Source organism: Lithobates pipiens, unplaced genomic scaffold (assembly GCF_037356315.1).
Source record: "Lithobates pipiens isolate NorthernLeopardFrog02 unplaced genomic scaffold, aLitPip1_a1.2 Scaffold_1, whole genome shotgun sequence".
NCBI lineage: Eukaryota > Metazoa > Chordata > Amphibia > Anura > Ranidae > Lithobates > Lithobates pipiens.
This window is the reverse complement of record NW_027507685.1, coordinates 28967452-28985928: the sequence shown is the minus strand read 5'-3', so window position 1 is coordinate 28985928 and position 18477 is coordinate 28967452. Positions and strand designations below refer to the sequence as shown.

Genomic DNA, 18477 nt, shown 5'->3' with positions numbered 1-18477 from the left:
GAGAATCTAAAAAAAGTGTGCTTTCAATGTTTAATTTTTTTAATAAAGTTATGCCATTTGCCTGCAAAAAATGAATTATATTTCTCTCTAGATATGGTATGGTGAGTGAGCGTTTCCATCCTAGGGCAGATTTGTATTACTGGCTGGAGCATCAGGTGAAAATAACAAAAACTAATACAGCTGCCATAGCTAAGATCTGGTAAAGTGTAATATCTCAATTGTTTTGTTTTTGGGTTTAGATACACTTTAACACATTTCTTAGTAAGCAAAATGACATCCAAATCTGCATGTAATAATTCAGAAATTGGAGGTAGATGCTGGGATATATATATATATATATATATATATTTTTTTTTTGCAGTGACAAGCATACTTTTTAGTAGCACAGTGAGCATGTCTACTAGATACCTATACTAACCGTTTAAGGAAAATCCAACACAGTTGTTTAGTGTTGTTAATGAATTTAAGATGTTATGATTAACCTCATGTATTGCATTTAATGTCTATTTTCTTACCAAACAGGAAATGACACATTCATGGCCACCACCTCTGACAGCAATCCATACCCCCTGTAAAACTGAGCAGTCCAAGTTTCCCATTTCCAGCAAAGTAAGTTAATATATTTTTTTTATATACAGAAAAATATATTTTATTATTTAAGAGCAGTATTTTTGGTTTAGTAGGATACAATACAAATTAGAAAGAAAGACAATTTGGTAGGGTTAATCTATTCCTGTGAGTTTCCATGAAGCTTGAATGTTCATTATGGTAAATAATTTCACTCCACACCATTTTTCTTCCCAGTAGGGGAGCCACCACAAAAGTTTTGAAAGTAACAATGAGGACAGACACAGCTCCCTAAAATTCTGCAGTGCACATTAACAAAGCACTAACAAAACAGAATCTTCACAAAGCCTTAAGGATAAGTGCAGTTATACTGCCTGCCCCTTTTCCCCCTGTTTTCCCTTTCTTCTGATTGCCCCTTGCCTCACCTCCAGAGATGAATTCTTACCACAATGTGATGGCCATGGCCTCAGTGGATTGTTTACATACTGTGCTGAAAGTCCTCTGTCTCCTGGCTGCACCTGCACAGTAGAGCCTTATAGTAGATTATGGGGCCTGTCTACCTCTTTCTCTGGTCAGGAGATGTGGGGAAATGAGTGCCATAGACTTTAGGGCTCTACTGCACAGGCACATCCAGGAGCAGAGGACTTGCAATATTAGATGCCAACAATCCCCATAGGCTGCAGTCAACAGATTGAGGTAAGTATGCATCTCCGTGGAGAGGGGATCTGTTAGGTCAGCTTAAAGTGGCAATCATGATTAAAACTAATTGCCCATAAATATAATCATAAATCAAAACATCAAAAAATGTACATGAGTCAAACAAAAATCTTCCCAACCACTGTACATTTAAATAATAATGGTGAGTGATTCTTCTTTAAATCTGACCAAGTGCTCCACCGCATATGGTAAAACTGCTCACTCACCGACCATAGGTAGTCCCTAGAGGCCTTACAAGCTCAACAAAAACAACCAGATGACCAAAGCGATGGGATGTATCCAGTACCACCATGTACTCCATAACAGATCCTCTCTTGTTAATGGCACAAACCACAAGCCCAAAAAGATAATATTCTCATGGTATATTATGTTTGTTTAATAAATGGGGAATCAAATATAAAAAAAATACATAAAAATGTATACACTCAGAGCCCGTTCACACTGAGGCAGCACGACATACAGTGCGACTGCCTCAGGCGACCGGCGGCTTGTGAAATGACTTCTGTATAGAAGTCAATGCAAGTCGCAACAAAAGTCGTACAGGAACCGTTTTCTAAGTCGGAGCGACTTGAGCCGCTCCGATTAGAACGGTTCCATTGCATAGAGCAGGACGCGACTTGTCAGGCGGCTAAGTCGCCTGATGGGTAGCCCCTGTGTGAACTGGCTCTTACTCACATTTGCAGGGTACCTGAGAGGTACCAACACCAGCAGCCCTCAATCAGTACCACTTCCCCACCGCTCACTGTTCCCAAGCCAGCATTAATTCCACAGACCCAGAAGTGACACCAGGGATAAACTTGGAAGTGACGACAGTGGCGCAGCCTCAGTGCATTTCACACACCTGTGCATCCTCTGGAAGCAAGAGGAAATCTCTTTAATTGGGACACAGACAGCAATAAAACATTTTCTGGAGTGGGGAAGGATTTCCATCTCTGTCAGGTATTTAATGCTGTCTATATCACCATCAGGGAGCTAATTGCACATTTACAGGTGATGAATGTTAGAACAGTAAGTGAAGGGAATTCTCCTCAAGAGGACATGGAAGACAATATAAAGTTGACAAAGCTTTCAACTCTTTCCCCTGTATTCCAACCTAAGAAAATGGAATAAACTTTTTTTTTTCTATTATTGTGTAGTTTGATAACCAGTATTGTTCTAAAACTCATACTTATTATTTTGTTAATGCAAAATATTGTGTAAATACAGCATGCTGAAGCCCTAATGGAACATCATCAGTTTATTAAGTTGCCAATACAATTGAGATAGTTACGGCTCTAAATTTTTAGGCAGACAGGGAATAATTTATGTTTGACACAGTAAATAGTAATATCCTTCAATGTGTTGGTTATTTCTCCCTATCATTTCATCTCTGCTCAATTCCTCTGAATTTTAGATAAGGTTAAAATGTGATTGAGATATATACTCAAGCCTTTGGCTATGTGACCTAAATCTTTCTATCTAAATGATATGTGGATTAGTGGTTTTGATTTATTTATGTTTTTTTTCTTTTTTTTTTTTTTTTTACAGGACTCTCAACATCTGACCTCAGGATACAGCATTCAAAGTATGTATTTTGCTCACCTGTCTAATCATATTGTACTGGATTACAATGCTATTTGTGGGGCAAGATATTTGTTGTATTAGTACTATAAGTAGATAATAGCATTAAACATTTGCCATGTGTTAAACAGAATTCTTTTTTTCATACAGCTTTTCATGCGGTTTTTTTTTTTTTTTTTTTTTTTTTTCAGCAACAGTGTCAAGAGCTTTATAATACCTAAGCTTTACTTTTTTTTTTAAATCACTGCTTTGTGGTATTTTATAGAAACACAGCTCTTATTTTCCTTTTGTAATACAGTGTTTATGTAGTACTTTTAGCTTTTTAATTTTTGAAGCTGTTTTGCTAATAATCCCCAACTAATTGTGTTGTTTAATTCTTATAATAATAGTATCCTTCTTTTAGGGTGAAATCAATTCCTTGGTTAACTAGTTTCTTCTTTAGTAAATAAATAGTTGAGATGCAAACATTGTTTATGTTTGTTTCTCCTATCAAACTCAAGAGCTAATTATGAGTGTCTGTCAGATTTTGATATTTTATTTGATAATTAAATGCCACATTATTGCATATGTTCACTTATGACTGGTACTTTTAAATAAAGCCCTTCATATGAAAATCACATAAGCTGCATTTACTAGGCTGCATTTACTGGTATGGAACACATACGGTATCTCACAAAAGTGAATATACTCCTTGCATTTTTGTAAATATTTTATTATATCTTTTCATGTGACAACACTGAAGAAATAACACTTTGCTACAATGTAAAGTAGTGAGTGTACAGCTTGTATAACAGTGTAAATTTGCTGTCCCCTCAAAATAACGCAATACACAGCCATTAATGTCTAAACCACTGGCAACAAAAGTTAGCATACACTTTAGTCAAAATGTCCAAATTGGGCCCAACATGTCAATATTTTATGTGTCTACCATTAATTGTCATCACTGCCTTAACCCTCTTGGGCATAGAGTACACCAGAGCTTCACAGGTTGCCACTCCTCTTCCACTCCTCCATGATGACATCACAAAGCTGGTGGATGTTAGAGACCTTGCGCTCCTCCACCTTTCATTTGAGGATTCCCCACAGATGCTCAATAAGGTTTAGGTCTAGGAACATGCTTGGCCAGTCCATCACCTTTATCCTCAGCTTCTTTAGCAAGGCAGTGGTCATCTTGGAGGTGTGTTCGGGGTCATTATCATGTTGGAATGCTGCCCTGTGGCCAAGTCTTCGAAGGGAGGGGATCATGGTCCACTTCAATAGGTCACAGTACATGTTGGCATTCATGGTTCCCTCAATTAACTGTAGCTCCCCAGTGCTGGCAGCACTCATGCAGCCCCAGACCATGACACTCCCACCACAATGCTTGACTGTAGGCAAGACACACTCGTCTTTGTACTCCTCATCTGGTTGCCGCCACACACGCTTGACACAAGTTGTACACTCATGACTTTACATTGTAGGAAAGTGTCACATGAAAAGTTATAATAAAATATTTACAAAAATGTGAGGGGTGTACTCACTTTTATGAGATACTGTATGCAGGAATAAAGTCAGAACTCCTAATCTGAATGATGGTTCTAGTTCAGTTACCTTAAAAGTATTGAGGCCAGGGAGGTAAAATGCGAGCCGAGCAAATTGTCAGAGGAACCCCGCTGACTACACATGTCCTCAAATTCTGGGACAGACTAAATAGGTCTGTAACAAAATGTCCCACACTCCACTTGAGTTCTTTCATCATATACCACTTCCTCCCAGCCTGAATATAGATATCAGATATTCCAACCACTCACAAGCACAAAACAAGACAATACTTGTTTAGTTGCTGAACATGGACTGTTTATTAGAACCAAAATACAAGTCTTATATACAGTACAAGAGGAGGTACCCCCTCCTGCTAATATTACTCTAACAATACACCTGTAACCAGAAACCTAATTAACATGAGCTAATTAACTAATGCCTTAAAGCAGCCCATGTGACTCTATGCCCTATTGAACATTGTTATGATTAATCAGGATTTCACTATAAGTCAGACTTGTTGTCACCAAGCTTTATACATTATTATAAGTATAAATACAGGACACCTTCTCACAATAGCAGGAGCTCCAGCAGGAGTCGGCCTGTCTCCTACATTGTACAGAGGCCAATGTGATCAGCTCTCTCAACTAACATGTTGAGTTCAGAATCAAGCAAATCAAGCAAATCAAGAATAGTCTATACATATATCCTGGGAGATATTGTGGATACATTTTACCCATTTTAAGTAATCTAAGATATATTTGATCAGTCACCCTGTGCCAGGAAGGCACAGGGTGACATAGACATAAGAGGTGCATTAAGGCGCTGAAACATGGGTTTCCCAACCTTTCCAAGTGATTCTGGGTCCCATGGGCCCTCCTGTCACAAGGTCCTTAGCTTTGCCCCCCCAACATCACCATTAACCCTATCGGTGGCTTTGTGTGGTTCCCTCCTGAGGAGTAGTTGTTCTTCTTTGGACCCTGGATAACTTTTGGGGAGTTTGGCCGGTCCCGCTTTATGGAGGGTCACAACCTAACCTTGCTGGCCACCCTCAGGGAGCGGTATGGTAGTTTCCCTTTTGACTTTTGGAGATATTGTCAACTCACTGACTCACATCGCCACATATCCCCAATTAGGTCTACCCTTACAGAATTTGAACACTTATGGGTTGCTGAAGACCCCCTACCACATCTCAGCTCTTTATAAATTACTTAAGGTAAACCATTATTCATTAGGGAATGGGAGCGGGATCTCCGGTGTGAGTTCACTGAGGAGCAATTGCACCACTTGTACCACCTCACACATTCCTATCAGTGGATTCTAAAACACAAGAAATAACTATAAGCTGCTGTCTTGGTGGTACCGTGTGCCCACATCCCTTGCTATAATTTACCCTGAACAGATGGGACTGTTCGTTATGATCACCCTTTTGGTCTGCTGTCCGCAGGCACATATTGGATAGTCTTGGTATGTACATACCTTTTTCCCTGAAGCGCTTTTTGCTTCACATCCCCCCATCCTTTTCTCTGACTATAAATGCAATGCTCTCCCTCACTTTCTCAATGCTGCATAGTGCCTTATACCACTTTATTGGAAGACCCCGCAAGTTCCCAGCCAGCGGGACTGGCTTGGGAAGGTGATGGAGATAATGGAAGCAGAGGAATGGGTAGCCACTTGCAAGGAAACTCATGAGTGCTTCAACTCAATCTGAGCCTCATGGCGGAGTCATACCTCTGGACAGGCCCTAGTTTCCTCTAGTCTAGATATTGCTTTACTAACCTTGGCAGACCCTGCATTCGGGCATCTTGTCCAAGCAAACTGGAACCTGAATCGGGTTCAGAATTTTTTGAGCGCCACAATCTATGACAGGTTTAGGCTCATAATGGTTATGTATACTTACTTATTGCACTATTTATATCAGTGTTTGTTCTTGAGGTGAATTCTGCCTTTCCTTTTTTCCTTATACCTTTTTCTTTCCATTGTTTTGTATGGCTTAAAATGTAAACTAAAAAAAGATATTGTATAAAAAAATTAGGAAAAGCAGGTTATTTTTTGCTATCTGCATCCTGTTAGGGGAAATTTCTCTTGTCTTGCATTGGAGATGCAACAGGAAGTGAGAGAAAGTCTGCCCAAAGTGATAGGAAAACCCATCTTCTACACTTGTCATTAGAATGTGTATATCCATTGGAAAATGTCCCCTCATCTCTAGCTCTAAAGTATAAAGATTTCCCCTTACTTTTTGTCTCAGGATTAAAGTAACTCTAATGGCACAGCATACGCTTTTTTTTTTAAACCAGCATTACTATAGCAATACAACAATAAAAAAGGGTAAGAATAATTATAGTTCATCTACTGTGTTCAAAGTGCTATCATCCTCAAATTTCAAAGCATTTCAATATTTAGGCATAGGACAATACAGCACCGTAGAACATGCAAGTCAACAAGGTTTAAAAAAATACATTACTTTTATTACTATACATTATTCTACAAGTTTAAAAGGACCATTTCCTCATTAATGATTTCGTTATGGTGCACATCACAGATTCAATGCTTATAGTCCACAAATCACAGATTATTCAACATTAACACACTCTTTGCACTAGTGAATGATTCTGTGATGTGTACCATACCTACCTCATTAATGATAAAATGGTCCTTTTAACCACTTCAGCTCTGGAAGGTTTAACCCCCTCCAGGACCAGGCCATTTTTTTTGCATTACTTTACCTGACAATTGCACAGATGTGTGAAGCTGCACTGAAATAAAATTCGATTTTTTTTTCCCCCACAAATAGAGCTTTCTTTTGGTGATATTTGATCACCTCTGCAGTTTAAAATTTTTGAACTATAAACAAAAAAAAAAGTCCGCCAATTATGAAAAAAAATAATATTTTTTACTTTCTGCTATAAAACATATCCAATAAAAAAATGTAAAAAAATTGAATTTCTGCATCAATTTAGGCCAATATATATTCTGCTACATACTTTAGGTAAGTAAAAAAATCCCAATAGGCATATATTGATTGGTTTGCGCAAAAGTTTTAGCATGTGCAAACTGCGAGATATTATTATTTTTTTCTTTTTTTTACAGGTAATGGCAGTGATCAGCAACTTATAGCGGGACTGCAATATTGCCGCGGACAAATAGGACACTTAACTGACACTTTTGACACTTTTAGGGAACCAGTGACGCTAATACAGTGATCAGTGCCAAAAATATGTACTGTCACTGTAATAATGTCAATGGCAGGGAAGGGGTTCACATCAGGGGCAAGCAAAGGGTTAACTGTGTTCCCTGGGAGTGGTTTCTAACTGTGTGGGTGGTACTGTGGGAAAACAGAGATCCATGTTTCTGCTTAGCAGAAAAACAAGATCACTGCCTTCCCTTGTCACAGAATGGCGGTCTGCCTTGTTTACATAGGCCAACCACTATTCTGCCTGCCTCCCAAATGATCAGTGGGTCCCGGTGGAAATCACATCCACTGGAACTGCTGCTTGGCTCCTGCTGTGTCCAATGACATTGAGAGCAGGTCGACAGCAGCATGCGTTGCGTGCCCCAGACACGGAAGTGCCAGATCACATACCTAGTACATGATCTGGCACAGAGCGGCCGCCCTGCTGCAGTAGATCTGCATGGGGCGGTCATGAAGAGGTTAAACTTGTAGAGTATTGTTTAGAAATATAATAATAATAATAATAATAGTAATAATATTGTATTGTAAAGACCTATGCGCAATTTATACAAACAATAGTTATATTTGAAAATACAAATACACTTGCTTGAAACCTCCCCTTTCACGTTGTGAATGCTGTCTATCTGCTGACTATCTCTTTTAATGCCTTCCTGGATTCTCTGCATGCTTTGCAGCTTCTCCTTTGCTGTTTACTTTCAATTCCTAAAGACTACATATCAAATAGTACCTCTGTAGTTCAGAAGGCAGGTTATGTGAATTATGTAACACATCAATACCTACGCATAGGGCTTAGTGAATTACAGAATTCAAGAAGTAATCTGCACAAAGTACTTTTGCAAACTTCAAGGTTGATCAGAGTATTATGAGTAGTCTAGAAACAATTGAAATACAATGTGAAAATGAATGTATGATTTTACATTTTGACCATAGATGCCTTTTAATGGTAATACAGAGGTTGAATGTTTAGAGCAGAGACACAATCCACATGATCTAAAGCTTCCACACTTAATACAACTTTAAAAATTGTTTTAACATTAAATAGAATTTACTATAACTGTGCAGATTTACTTATTGAAAGTATATATTTACCCCAAGTATAGGTTGCATTGGTTGTACGACCATCTTTATTTCTTTGATCAATGAGAAATAAAGCATCTATAGTAGCACATGTAGGTGTATGAAAGAGCATAGTTCTTGGTCATTGACATCAGCAGTACAGTGTTCCAAGAACAAATTATGTGCAATTGACAAAATTAGACAGACATATAGAGAGAGAGCATTGTGCATTATCAGGTAAATTATGTTTTAATATGCATATTTTCTTTTTTAGAACGGTGTGATGTTGTTACAAACAAACCTCCAGTGAAATCCATTCCACAGAAATCGTAAGTTATTATTAATATTCTTTTTCATTTCTTTCTAATGTGTAGCTACATTGCCATTTTTTAATCAGTTTTAGAATTAAATTAAAAGTCCATATGTCTCACTTCAACAAGACACAGTGTTTTTCAACAAATATAAATGTGTATGTTAGCAAACATTTAAAAACAAAATAAGAGGTACACTAACACACAAAAATATAGGCAAATCAAATCTTGAGTCTCCCCTGTTCATTTTATAATGAAGGGCTTGAACCTTACCTGGGGGGGTCAAGCCCACAACCCTTTGATGTATCTTTATCTTATGAGAACCCACTTATCAATCATTAAGACATTCTCTTTGCATGAGGAAGCTGTGAGAGGTGGAGCTAAGCATGAGATGCGAGTCTAGCCACCGAGCTAGGGAAATAAAGCCCTTAGGGGCAAAATTAAAATAGGCTTAAAGTGGCATATAAAGTTTTTTTTCTGGTCTCGGGCAGGTAGCCTAGTCTTAAACAGGACCTTTTCAGCTTTTGCAGTCAGATTTGATATAAAGCTCTCTAGTGTAAATATATATAATAATTTTGTGAAGAAAGAACCTAGATTTTGTAGACTCGGTCCTCTTTTATACAGTTTATTCTAAATGGTCCCCTAAAGCACCTTGCCAATGTACATGTGGACAGACTAATGTTCATTGTGGTGCGCTGCCAAAAATGCTATATGCACCTTTTTGGTTTTATTGTGTTGAGCAGCCTGTCAAATTAATGTGCTACCTTAATGCAATGTACAGTAATGTGCATGTATGAGTGTAGCACAGCAGTGTGAAAGGGCCCTTACTGTACTGCAACATTCTACTTGTACCATTCAATTATTTGATATTCAGTATGGAATCAGAATCCATCCTTTGCCTGTTTTCAAATTCAGATGCTTGTTTGTCAAATAACTAAGCTGAAGAATAGTTATTTTGTTAATTTTTTGCTATGTAGCACCAGGCACATTACTTAGCTCTAAATGTGTGTGACATGTATTCTGTGTGCAGCTGCCTGCTATGTAAAAATATTCTTCCCACTGCCACTAGGTCCTACCCACAATGTTAATATTCTGGCTCAGTGGGAGTTAACTTTAGAGCTGCACCTTTTGCCCTTTCGTTTTGTCTGCCTTCCTCTATTCATACAATTTTTAATATGTTTTCCCAGGATGCAAAGTGTTCTGTAATTAGCGGAAATAGATTCCTGTCTTCCATTCACAGAACACTTTTTATTCTTGGATAAAGAGGGGTGTGATCAGCCAGTTTAAAAGCATGGATGCCTCATTGCACTGCTCCGAGGATCGGGCAGGGTTTGGTGATTCTAATCAACACACTGAGGTGCCTCTGTTATCCCCACCAGTTGCTAACACAGCATGAACCCCAAGCAGCATGTCACCGAAGCGCAAGGGGGATCAGCGGCTGCCAAAAAAGCATCCCCTTTCTGTTTTTTTGGGGACCCAACCAAGATGGCGCCATGGCCGCAGCTTCCTGACAAGACATTCCGCACACAGGCAGAGCCTCTTCTCAGAGTCCCAGGAGGGAACCATAGAATATTCTGATCCTGCTGCTTTTGCACACACCACCCCTCCGGGGACTCCACTACCCAGCAGCCTAACACAAGCTTGAATGAGGATGGATCCCAGCCCAGCCGGCCTGCATGAGGTGAGCCCTGTGCACTTCATCACTAATATTAATGGAGGACAGCCAGATTCCCTTTGCTGCCTTGCCCACATCAAATCAGCCTGTTCTGGTATCAATTCTTAAGGACATGTTAATGTCCCTTAGAATCTCCTTACAATCAGATATGTTCTCCTTAATGAAACAATTCATCACCAATATTTCTGTCATTGGGGATGGGTCACTCACATACCATCAAAGCTGGGAGACTTTGCCACTACAGTAAATTATGTCACTGAGGCACATGATGACAACATAGAGGAAAACCCGTGGGTCAGAAACAAGCTAGCAGATCTTGAAGATCGATCCTGCTGCAACAACATTAAAATCAGAGGGATCTCTGAAATTATACAATCTACCAAACTATCTGATTACATGCAGTGTAAGATCAAAGTGCTACTCCCTGAACATTAAAATAATGAACTGGAAATTGACTGCATTCACTGCCTCCATTATGGGAAATAATGAGTTCTCTGAATCGAAGAGGCAGGCGATTGATGCAACTGTTTCACACTGGCAACTGCTGATATTTACCCCAGAAGCCCCAGAACATCTGTGTTGTTGGGAGGACCTAATGGCAGTGGAGAAAAGATGTCTACTCTATGCAGCAGGAGCCAGACATGGAACACACTTCATTAGTTATAAGTTATGCACCTCGTGTTGTGTAGAAAAAATATGCAACTAAACTTTAACTTTAAAGTTTAGGTAAAGTTAAAATGTTTATTTTAGTCTTGGATACAATTTGGAAGGGTTAGAACCACTGGAAGATTTCAACTTACTTTTGGTTCTATGGGGTCATTGCCTCTTGTACATAAAGTGTTAGGAAATTCAAATTGTTGAATTGTCCTGTTGAAACAGGAATAGGGTAGGAACCTTCAAATGGGAAGCAAGCAAAAATGTTTTAAAAACAGACTTAAAGACTGCTAGCATAATTCCTGACCATTAATACTTTTTGCTACTTTTTGCTTTTGTTCTATCTTCCCCAGGGTTTTTATACTTAGTTCTATGTTGTTTACTTCGACAGCACTGAGAGTACAGTGCAGTACATATTAGTGCATGATGTTACAAATCTACAGAGATGATCATGGGAAGATGTAGCTGGGGAATGTGATTAAATGAAGAAACAGCTCAGCTGTTATTGATAAACTTCTGCACACTCAAAAGTTTTACTTGTTAGAATCTGCACTAACCTGTAGCTATCATGTTAGCGAACACTACTAAGACCCTGTTTAACTGGATTGTGATAAATAAATGAAAAAAAAAATACTTAAACGTGGAACCCAGTTACATTTACAATGCATATATTGATGTGAATGTGAATTGATGTGAATGCATATATTGAAGGAAGCAAGACTAGACTGTTCACTAAGGCTACTTTCAGACTGGGGCATTGGGGGTGTCGCTGCTATTTTTAGCGGTGCTTTACCGTTGTTTTTGTGCCCCTTTACGGCCACTAGCGGGGAGCTTTTAACCACCGCTAATGGCCGAAAAAGGGTTAAATATGCCCGGAAAAGGACCACTGTTGGCACTTCGGCGGCGCTGCCCATTGATTCCACTAATACAGCGCCTCAAAGATGCGGCTTTCAGGACTTTTTTTGCGTCCTGCCAGCGCACCGCTCCAGTGTCAAAGTCCTTTGGGCTTTGACACTGGGGTGACAGGAGCTATGAAGGTGCTATTTTTAACGCTATAGTGCCTGTAAAGCCCCTCGGTGTGAAAGCCTTAGTGTAATGAATAAATACACAAAACCCCCTTGGCAGGTGGGACTTTAAAAGTGACTGGAAACAATGATTGTATAATATAAAAATGTTTATTACAAAAGTAGTCTTATCACTAAAAAGACTATTATAAAGGACAAAAGTGTACAATAGCATGAGATTATGTAAATTACGATACATATACAGACACATGTAAACTCTCTGATGAACCCAATGTTTCTGGCTTGATGCCTTTTCTTCAGTTTGAGCTGCGACGGCTCTGATTCTCAGTGTGCAACCAAAGTATACATCCTGAACTGGATACTAATAGGAATGTTCCAGCCAAGCTTGGGATTTGCAAATACAGGATGTGTTTCTTGTCTCAGGTGGTATTCCTTTATATGCTTTCCACCTAGATCATTTGATCTGATTTCTTGCTGGGGGCTTTCCTTTTTTGGACCTAGCTAAGATATCCATGTAATTGTCAGGGTCACATGGGAGCAGTTGTTATCCATCCAGTCTCTTTGGTATATGGGACATTCCTACATTGTATGGATTACTGATATTCTTTGACACCTGGCTCTGTATGTTAAAAAATCCCTGAAGCTCTTCTGTCCCTACCACGTTGGTTTCATGTTTTGGGTTGATGATGGTTGGGGGGTTCTCCCCCTCTTAACTGGCTGTCCTCTTATCGAATGCCCCGGTGTGTTCCCTTGTTCCAATGTAAAGTGCGCTAGTAATGTGCTTAGTGTTATATAAACACAGTGATATATGCACCATGTTCTTTCTTTTTGTAACCAACGTTATGTGCCGCGCTCGCGGTCTTGAATACTTCTGTTTGTATTCCTTATTTTTGTGTTACTTACAATAAAAAATTTGAAACTAAAAAATCCCTGAATAAGGGCATCAAGCTGGAAAGAGAGCTTACATGTGTCTGTATATGTATCGTAATCTATATAATCTCATGCTATTGTACACTTTTGTCCTTTATGACAAAGTCTTTTTATTGACTAGACTACATTTGTAATAAGCATTTTTATATTATACAATCATTGTTTCCAGTCACTTTTAAAGTCCTACCTGCCAAGAGGGTTTTGTGTGTTTTTTTTCTATAATCTTGGGATATGGTGACTTTGTTCATTCTGTGCGTTAGGATTAGTAAATAGGATGAAGCAGTGGTCACTTCATTCAGCCAATAATTTAATTTGCAATACATTTTGCAAAGTGAACATTCACTTTGCTAATTGAGCAGCCACTACTCCTTTAGGCCCCTTTCACACTGAGGTGCTTCTAAACTGCCGGTAAAACACTGAGCACTTTTGAAGAGATTTTTAGGCACTTTTGAAGAGTTTTTCAGGCACTTTTGAAGAGCTTTCCATTAATTTCAATGGAGAGGGGTGTTTTTTCACCGCCCTGCCAGCGCACTGCCCCAGTGTGAAAGCATTCATTGATTTTAATGGAAATAGGTTTTCATGAGCTTTGCAGGCACTTTTTTTTGTGTGGATGCACCTGAAAAGGGCATCAGTTTGAAAGGGGTCTTAGTAAATCAATCTAATTTGAGGACCTTCCCCCATTGTCTTGAAAAAGGGTAAAGAAAGAGGCACCTTGTAAGTATGAACTGTAGAAACATTATGGTACAATAAATGAAAGCACTCTTCTGGCGTCACCGCAAGTGTTTGCTTCCTGTGACGTCAGACGCCGCTGAAGTCCACAAGCACCTCAGACCTCTCCTCTGTATTACCATCTGAGCCACAGAGTGTACAGAGTGGTGGGGTGGCTTTATATTGGTTCCTGAGTGACGCAGCCTATTTAACCAGAGAGCAAGGAGACACACCGCTGCAGGATTTTCCTCATACTGAGTGTTTTTCAATGTGAGTGTTTTTATTTATTGTACCTTAAAGTTTCTACAGTTCATACTTAGAAGTGAGGTCTTGAGGATTAGGTTCTACCTTTTTCTGTCAAGGTGCACTCTACTAGGTATTTGAGTACTTCTTGATATTTTCAGCATCAGACTACTTTTTCAAAGATTTGCTAGGTTGTCACTGTTCACACATTTTCTAGGTTTTACCCATCTGATGGCAGCTTTGGCCATAAGGTCCTTCGAGCTGCTCTTTGAGCTGCAGGGAACCCCCTTTTTTTTAGGCTTCTTAGTGTTTTGTTACTGTTACCTACCCCCCAACCGACTTGCTTTTGGAAGCCACAACAGTCCAAATTCCTATGTTCCTCAATGAAAAAAAAAGGTGTAATTTTTGTACTCACCACACCATCAAATCTATTTCTTGGAGTTTATTGAGGAGCACAGGCCCCACACCTCTATGTCTATGTTGTCAGTATTGCTTTTCCTCAAAACTGCTCCTCCTGTAGGTGGCAGTATTACCCATCAGTCTCTGAATTCCTGAGACCCTCAATAAACTCCAAGAATTTGATTTTACGGTAAGGCTGCTTTCACACTGCTCCATTTTTGTTCAGTTCTTCAGCTAAAAAAAGCATAAGAAAATCAGAATAAAATGCATTCCTCTAAATTCTATGGCGCTCTTCAAACTGGTCAGTTGCCCTTCAGTTGCTTTTATAAAAATCCTGCTTGCTGCATCTCCCCATTGAAATTAATGAAATCCACATCAAAAACTCATCAAAAATGCAACACAACTGTGGGAAGATCGTTGTGATGTAAAAGGGAGGGGAGTTAAAACATAATGCAAATGCATGGAAAAACATAAAAATTGCATCGAAAACACACCATGCATGTAGATGTGCTGTTGTATACCTTATTAGTATATACTACTTACAGGAAGTGCCTGTTTAGTTTTCATCTTAGTTCATTCTGAAACAAAAATAACACTTCAAATGCAAAGATAAGACCACTTTCCTATTTGTTGGCATTGGATTGGATTTATGCTTTTTTTTAAGTCCTGTATAAAGTTACCAAGTACTGTATATGTGCATTATTGATAGGATTAATATAATTTGAACTTTGGATAGTTATAATAAAGTCAATTTGATCCATTAAACTTGGATCACACATGGAATTTTCCCCCATGAAATATTAGTAATCGTGAAACATCTTATTTTTTTATTTAACCACTTTCAGACCGGACCATTTTGCTGGTAAATGACCAGAGGTCTTTTTACACTTTGGCACTGCGCTGCTTTAACTGGTAATTGCGCGGTCATGCAATGTTGTACCCAAACAAAATTTGCGTCCTTTTCTTCCCACAAATAGAGCTTTCTTTTGATGGTATTTGATTGCCTCTGCGATTTTTATTTTTTGCGATATAAACGTAAAAAGACCGCAAATTTTGAAAAAAAATGATATTTTCTACTTTTTGTTATTAGAAAAATCCAATAAACTCAATTTTAGTCATACATTTAGGCCAAAATGTATTCAGCCACATGTCTTTGGTAAAAAAAAAGTCAATAATTGTATATTTATTGGTTTGCGCAAAAGTTGTCACATCTACAAACTAAGGTACGTTTTCTGGAATTTACGCAGCTTTTAGTTTACGACTGCCTATCTCATTTCTTGAGGTGCTAAAATGGCAGGGCAGTACAAAACCCCCCCAAATGACCCCATTTTGGAAAGTAGACCCCCTAAGGAAATTGATAAGAGGCATGTTGAGCCCATTGAATATTTTATTTTTTTGCCTCAAGCGATTGAATAATGACAAAAAAAAAATTTTTTTTTTTTTTTTACACAAAGTTGTCACTAAATGATATATTGCTCACACATGCTATGGGCGTATGTGAAATGACACCCCAAAATAAATTCTGCTGCTTCTCCTGAGTACGGGGATACCACATATGTGGGACTTTTTGGGAGCCTAGCCGCGTACGGGGCCCCGAAAACCAAGCACCGCCTTCAGGCTTTCTAAGGGCGTAAATTTTTGAGTTCACTTCTCACTACCTATTACAGTTTTGAAGGCCATAAAATGCCAAGATGGCACAAAACCCCCACAAATGACCCCATTTTAGAAAGTAGACACCCCAAGCTATTTGCTGAGAGGCATGTTGAGTTCATGGAATATTTTATATTTTGCCACAAGTTGCGGGAAAATTACAAACTTTTTTTTTTTTTTTTTTTTTTTCACAAAGTTGTCACTAAATGATATATTGCTCACACATGCCATGGGCATATGTGAAATGACACCCCAAAATAAATTCTGCTGCTTCTCCTGAGTACGGGGATACCACATATGTGGGACTTTTTGGGAGCCTAGCCGCGTACGGGGCCCCGAAAACCAAGCACCGCCTTCAGGCTTTCTAAGGGCGTAAATATTTGACTTCACTCCTCACTACCTATTACAGTTTTGAAGGCCATAAAATGCCAAGATGGCACAAAACCCCCACAAATGACCCCATTTTAGAAAGTAGACACCCCAAGCTATTTGCTGAGAGGCATGTTGAGTCCATGGAATATTTTATATTTTGCCACAAGTTGCGGGAAAATTACAAACTTTTTTTTTTTTTTTTTTTTTTCACAAAGTTGTCACTAAATGATATATTGCTCACGCATGCCATGGGCATATGTGAAATGACACCCCAAAATAAATTCTGCTGCTTCTCCTGAGTACGGGGATACCACATATGTGGGACTTTTTGGGAGCCTAGCCGCGTACGGGGCCCCGAAAACCAAGCACCGCCTTCAGGCTTTCTAAGGGCGTTACAGTTTTGAAGGCCATAAAATGCCAAGATGGCACAAACCCCCCCCAAATGACCCCATTTTGGAAAGTAGACACCCCTAAATTTAGGGGTACACTAGTGAGACTAGGTAATAAATGGCGGGTGCCCTGAAACTATAAAAAAATAACTAACCAACCAGCGTCACCTGTAACAGTTATATGGTGATCACTGGTGAAAGGGTTAACTAGGGGGCAATCAGGGGGCTTTATGCGGTAGTATATGGGGGTCCCTGGCGCTATAAAAAGCTGCGGCGAACCTAAATACCTACCTGCCTAACTAGCATCACCTGTGACACTAATACAGCGATCAGAAAAACGATCGCTTATTAGGCTGGGTTCACACTGGAGCGATGCGGGAACGCCACGAATGCGCGGCGGGTTCCCGCATCGCATGCCTCCCGGCGGCAGTTCACACTGCCCTATGCGAACTGCTGGGAGTGTCAGTGAAATGTTACTGACACCCCCAGATCAGTTCGCATATCGCAGTGCGATCTGCAAACTCGGATCGCATGGTGTGAACACCCATGCGATCCGATTCTGCTGCGGGCCAAAAAAAGGGTCCCGTGCGAATTTGCGGCGGGTGTGGCGGGTGCGGCGGGTGCGGCGAATGGCTGAACTCGAATCGCACAGAGATCGGATGTGATTTGCACTGCAGTGCGGTGCGAATCACATCCGTTCTCAAACTGCTGCAATCTGAACCCAGCCTTAGTGACACTGGCGACGGGGGGTGATCACGGGGTTAAACCTTTATTGGGGGGGTTAGGGGGGTACCTTAGAACTAAAGGGGGCTAACCCTAACTGCCCTAACAGTTATTAGTCACAAATGACACCCGCCGGGTGATCAGGGGGTTAAACCTTTATTAGGTAATAAATGGCGGGTGCCCTGAAACTATAAAAAAATAACTAACCAACCAGCGTCACCTGTAACAGTTATATGGTGATCACTGGTGAAAGGGTTAACTAGGGGGCAATCAGGGGGCTTTATGCGGTAGTATATGGGGGTCCCTGGCGCTATAAAAAGCTGCGGCGAACCTAAATACCTACCTGCCTAACTAGCGTCACCTGTGACACTAATACGGCGATCAGAAAAATGATCGCTTATTAGGCTGGGTTCACACTGGAGCGATGCGGAAACCCCGCGAATCCGCGGCGGGTTCCCGCATCGCATGCCTCCCGGCGGCAGTTCACACTGCCCTATGCGAACTGCTGGGAGTGTCAGTGAAATGTTACTGACACCCCCAGATCAGTTCGCATATCGCAGTGCGATCTGCAAACTCGGATCGAATGGTGTGAACACCCATGCGATCCGATTCTGCTGCGGGCCAAAAAAAGGGTCCCGTGCGAATTTGCGGCGGGTGTGGCGGGTGCAGCGGGTGCGGCGGGTGCGGCGAATGGCTGAACTCGAATCGCACAGAGATCGGATGTGATTTGCACTGCAGTGCGGTGCGAATCACATTCGTTCTCATAAACCGCTGCAATGTGAACCCA

The 18477-nt window shown here is 40.1% G+C and overlaps 1 protein-coding gene across 1 annotated transcript in view; it reads left to right on the top strand.

Moving 5' to 3' along the window:
• AFF2 (ALF transcription elongation factor 2) overlaps positions 1–18477 on the top strand; it is a 763943-nt gene that overhangs the window by 490855 nt on the left and 254611 nt on the right. Inside the window, exons 5-7 of the mRNA XM_077487656.1 lie at positions 523–609; positions 2812–2848; positions 8886–8940. Coding sequence (XP_077343782.1) covers positions 523–609; positions 2812–2848; positions 8886–8940 — 179 coding nt within the window. The remainder of the gene's footprint in view (positions 1–522; positions 610–2811; positions 2849–8885; positions 8941–18477) is intronic.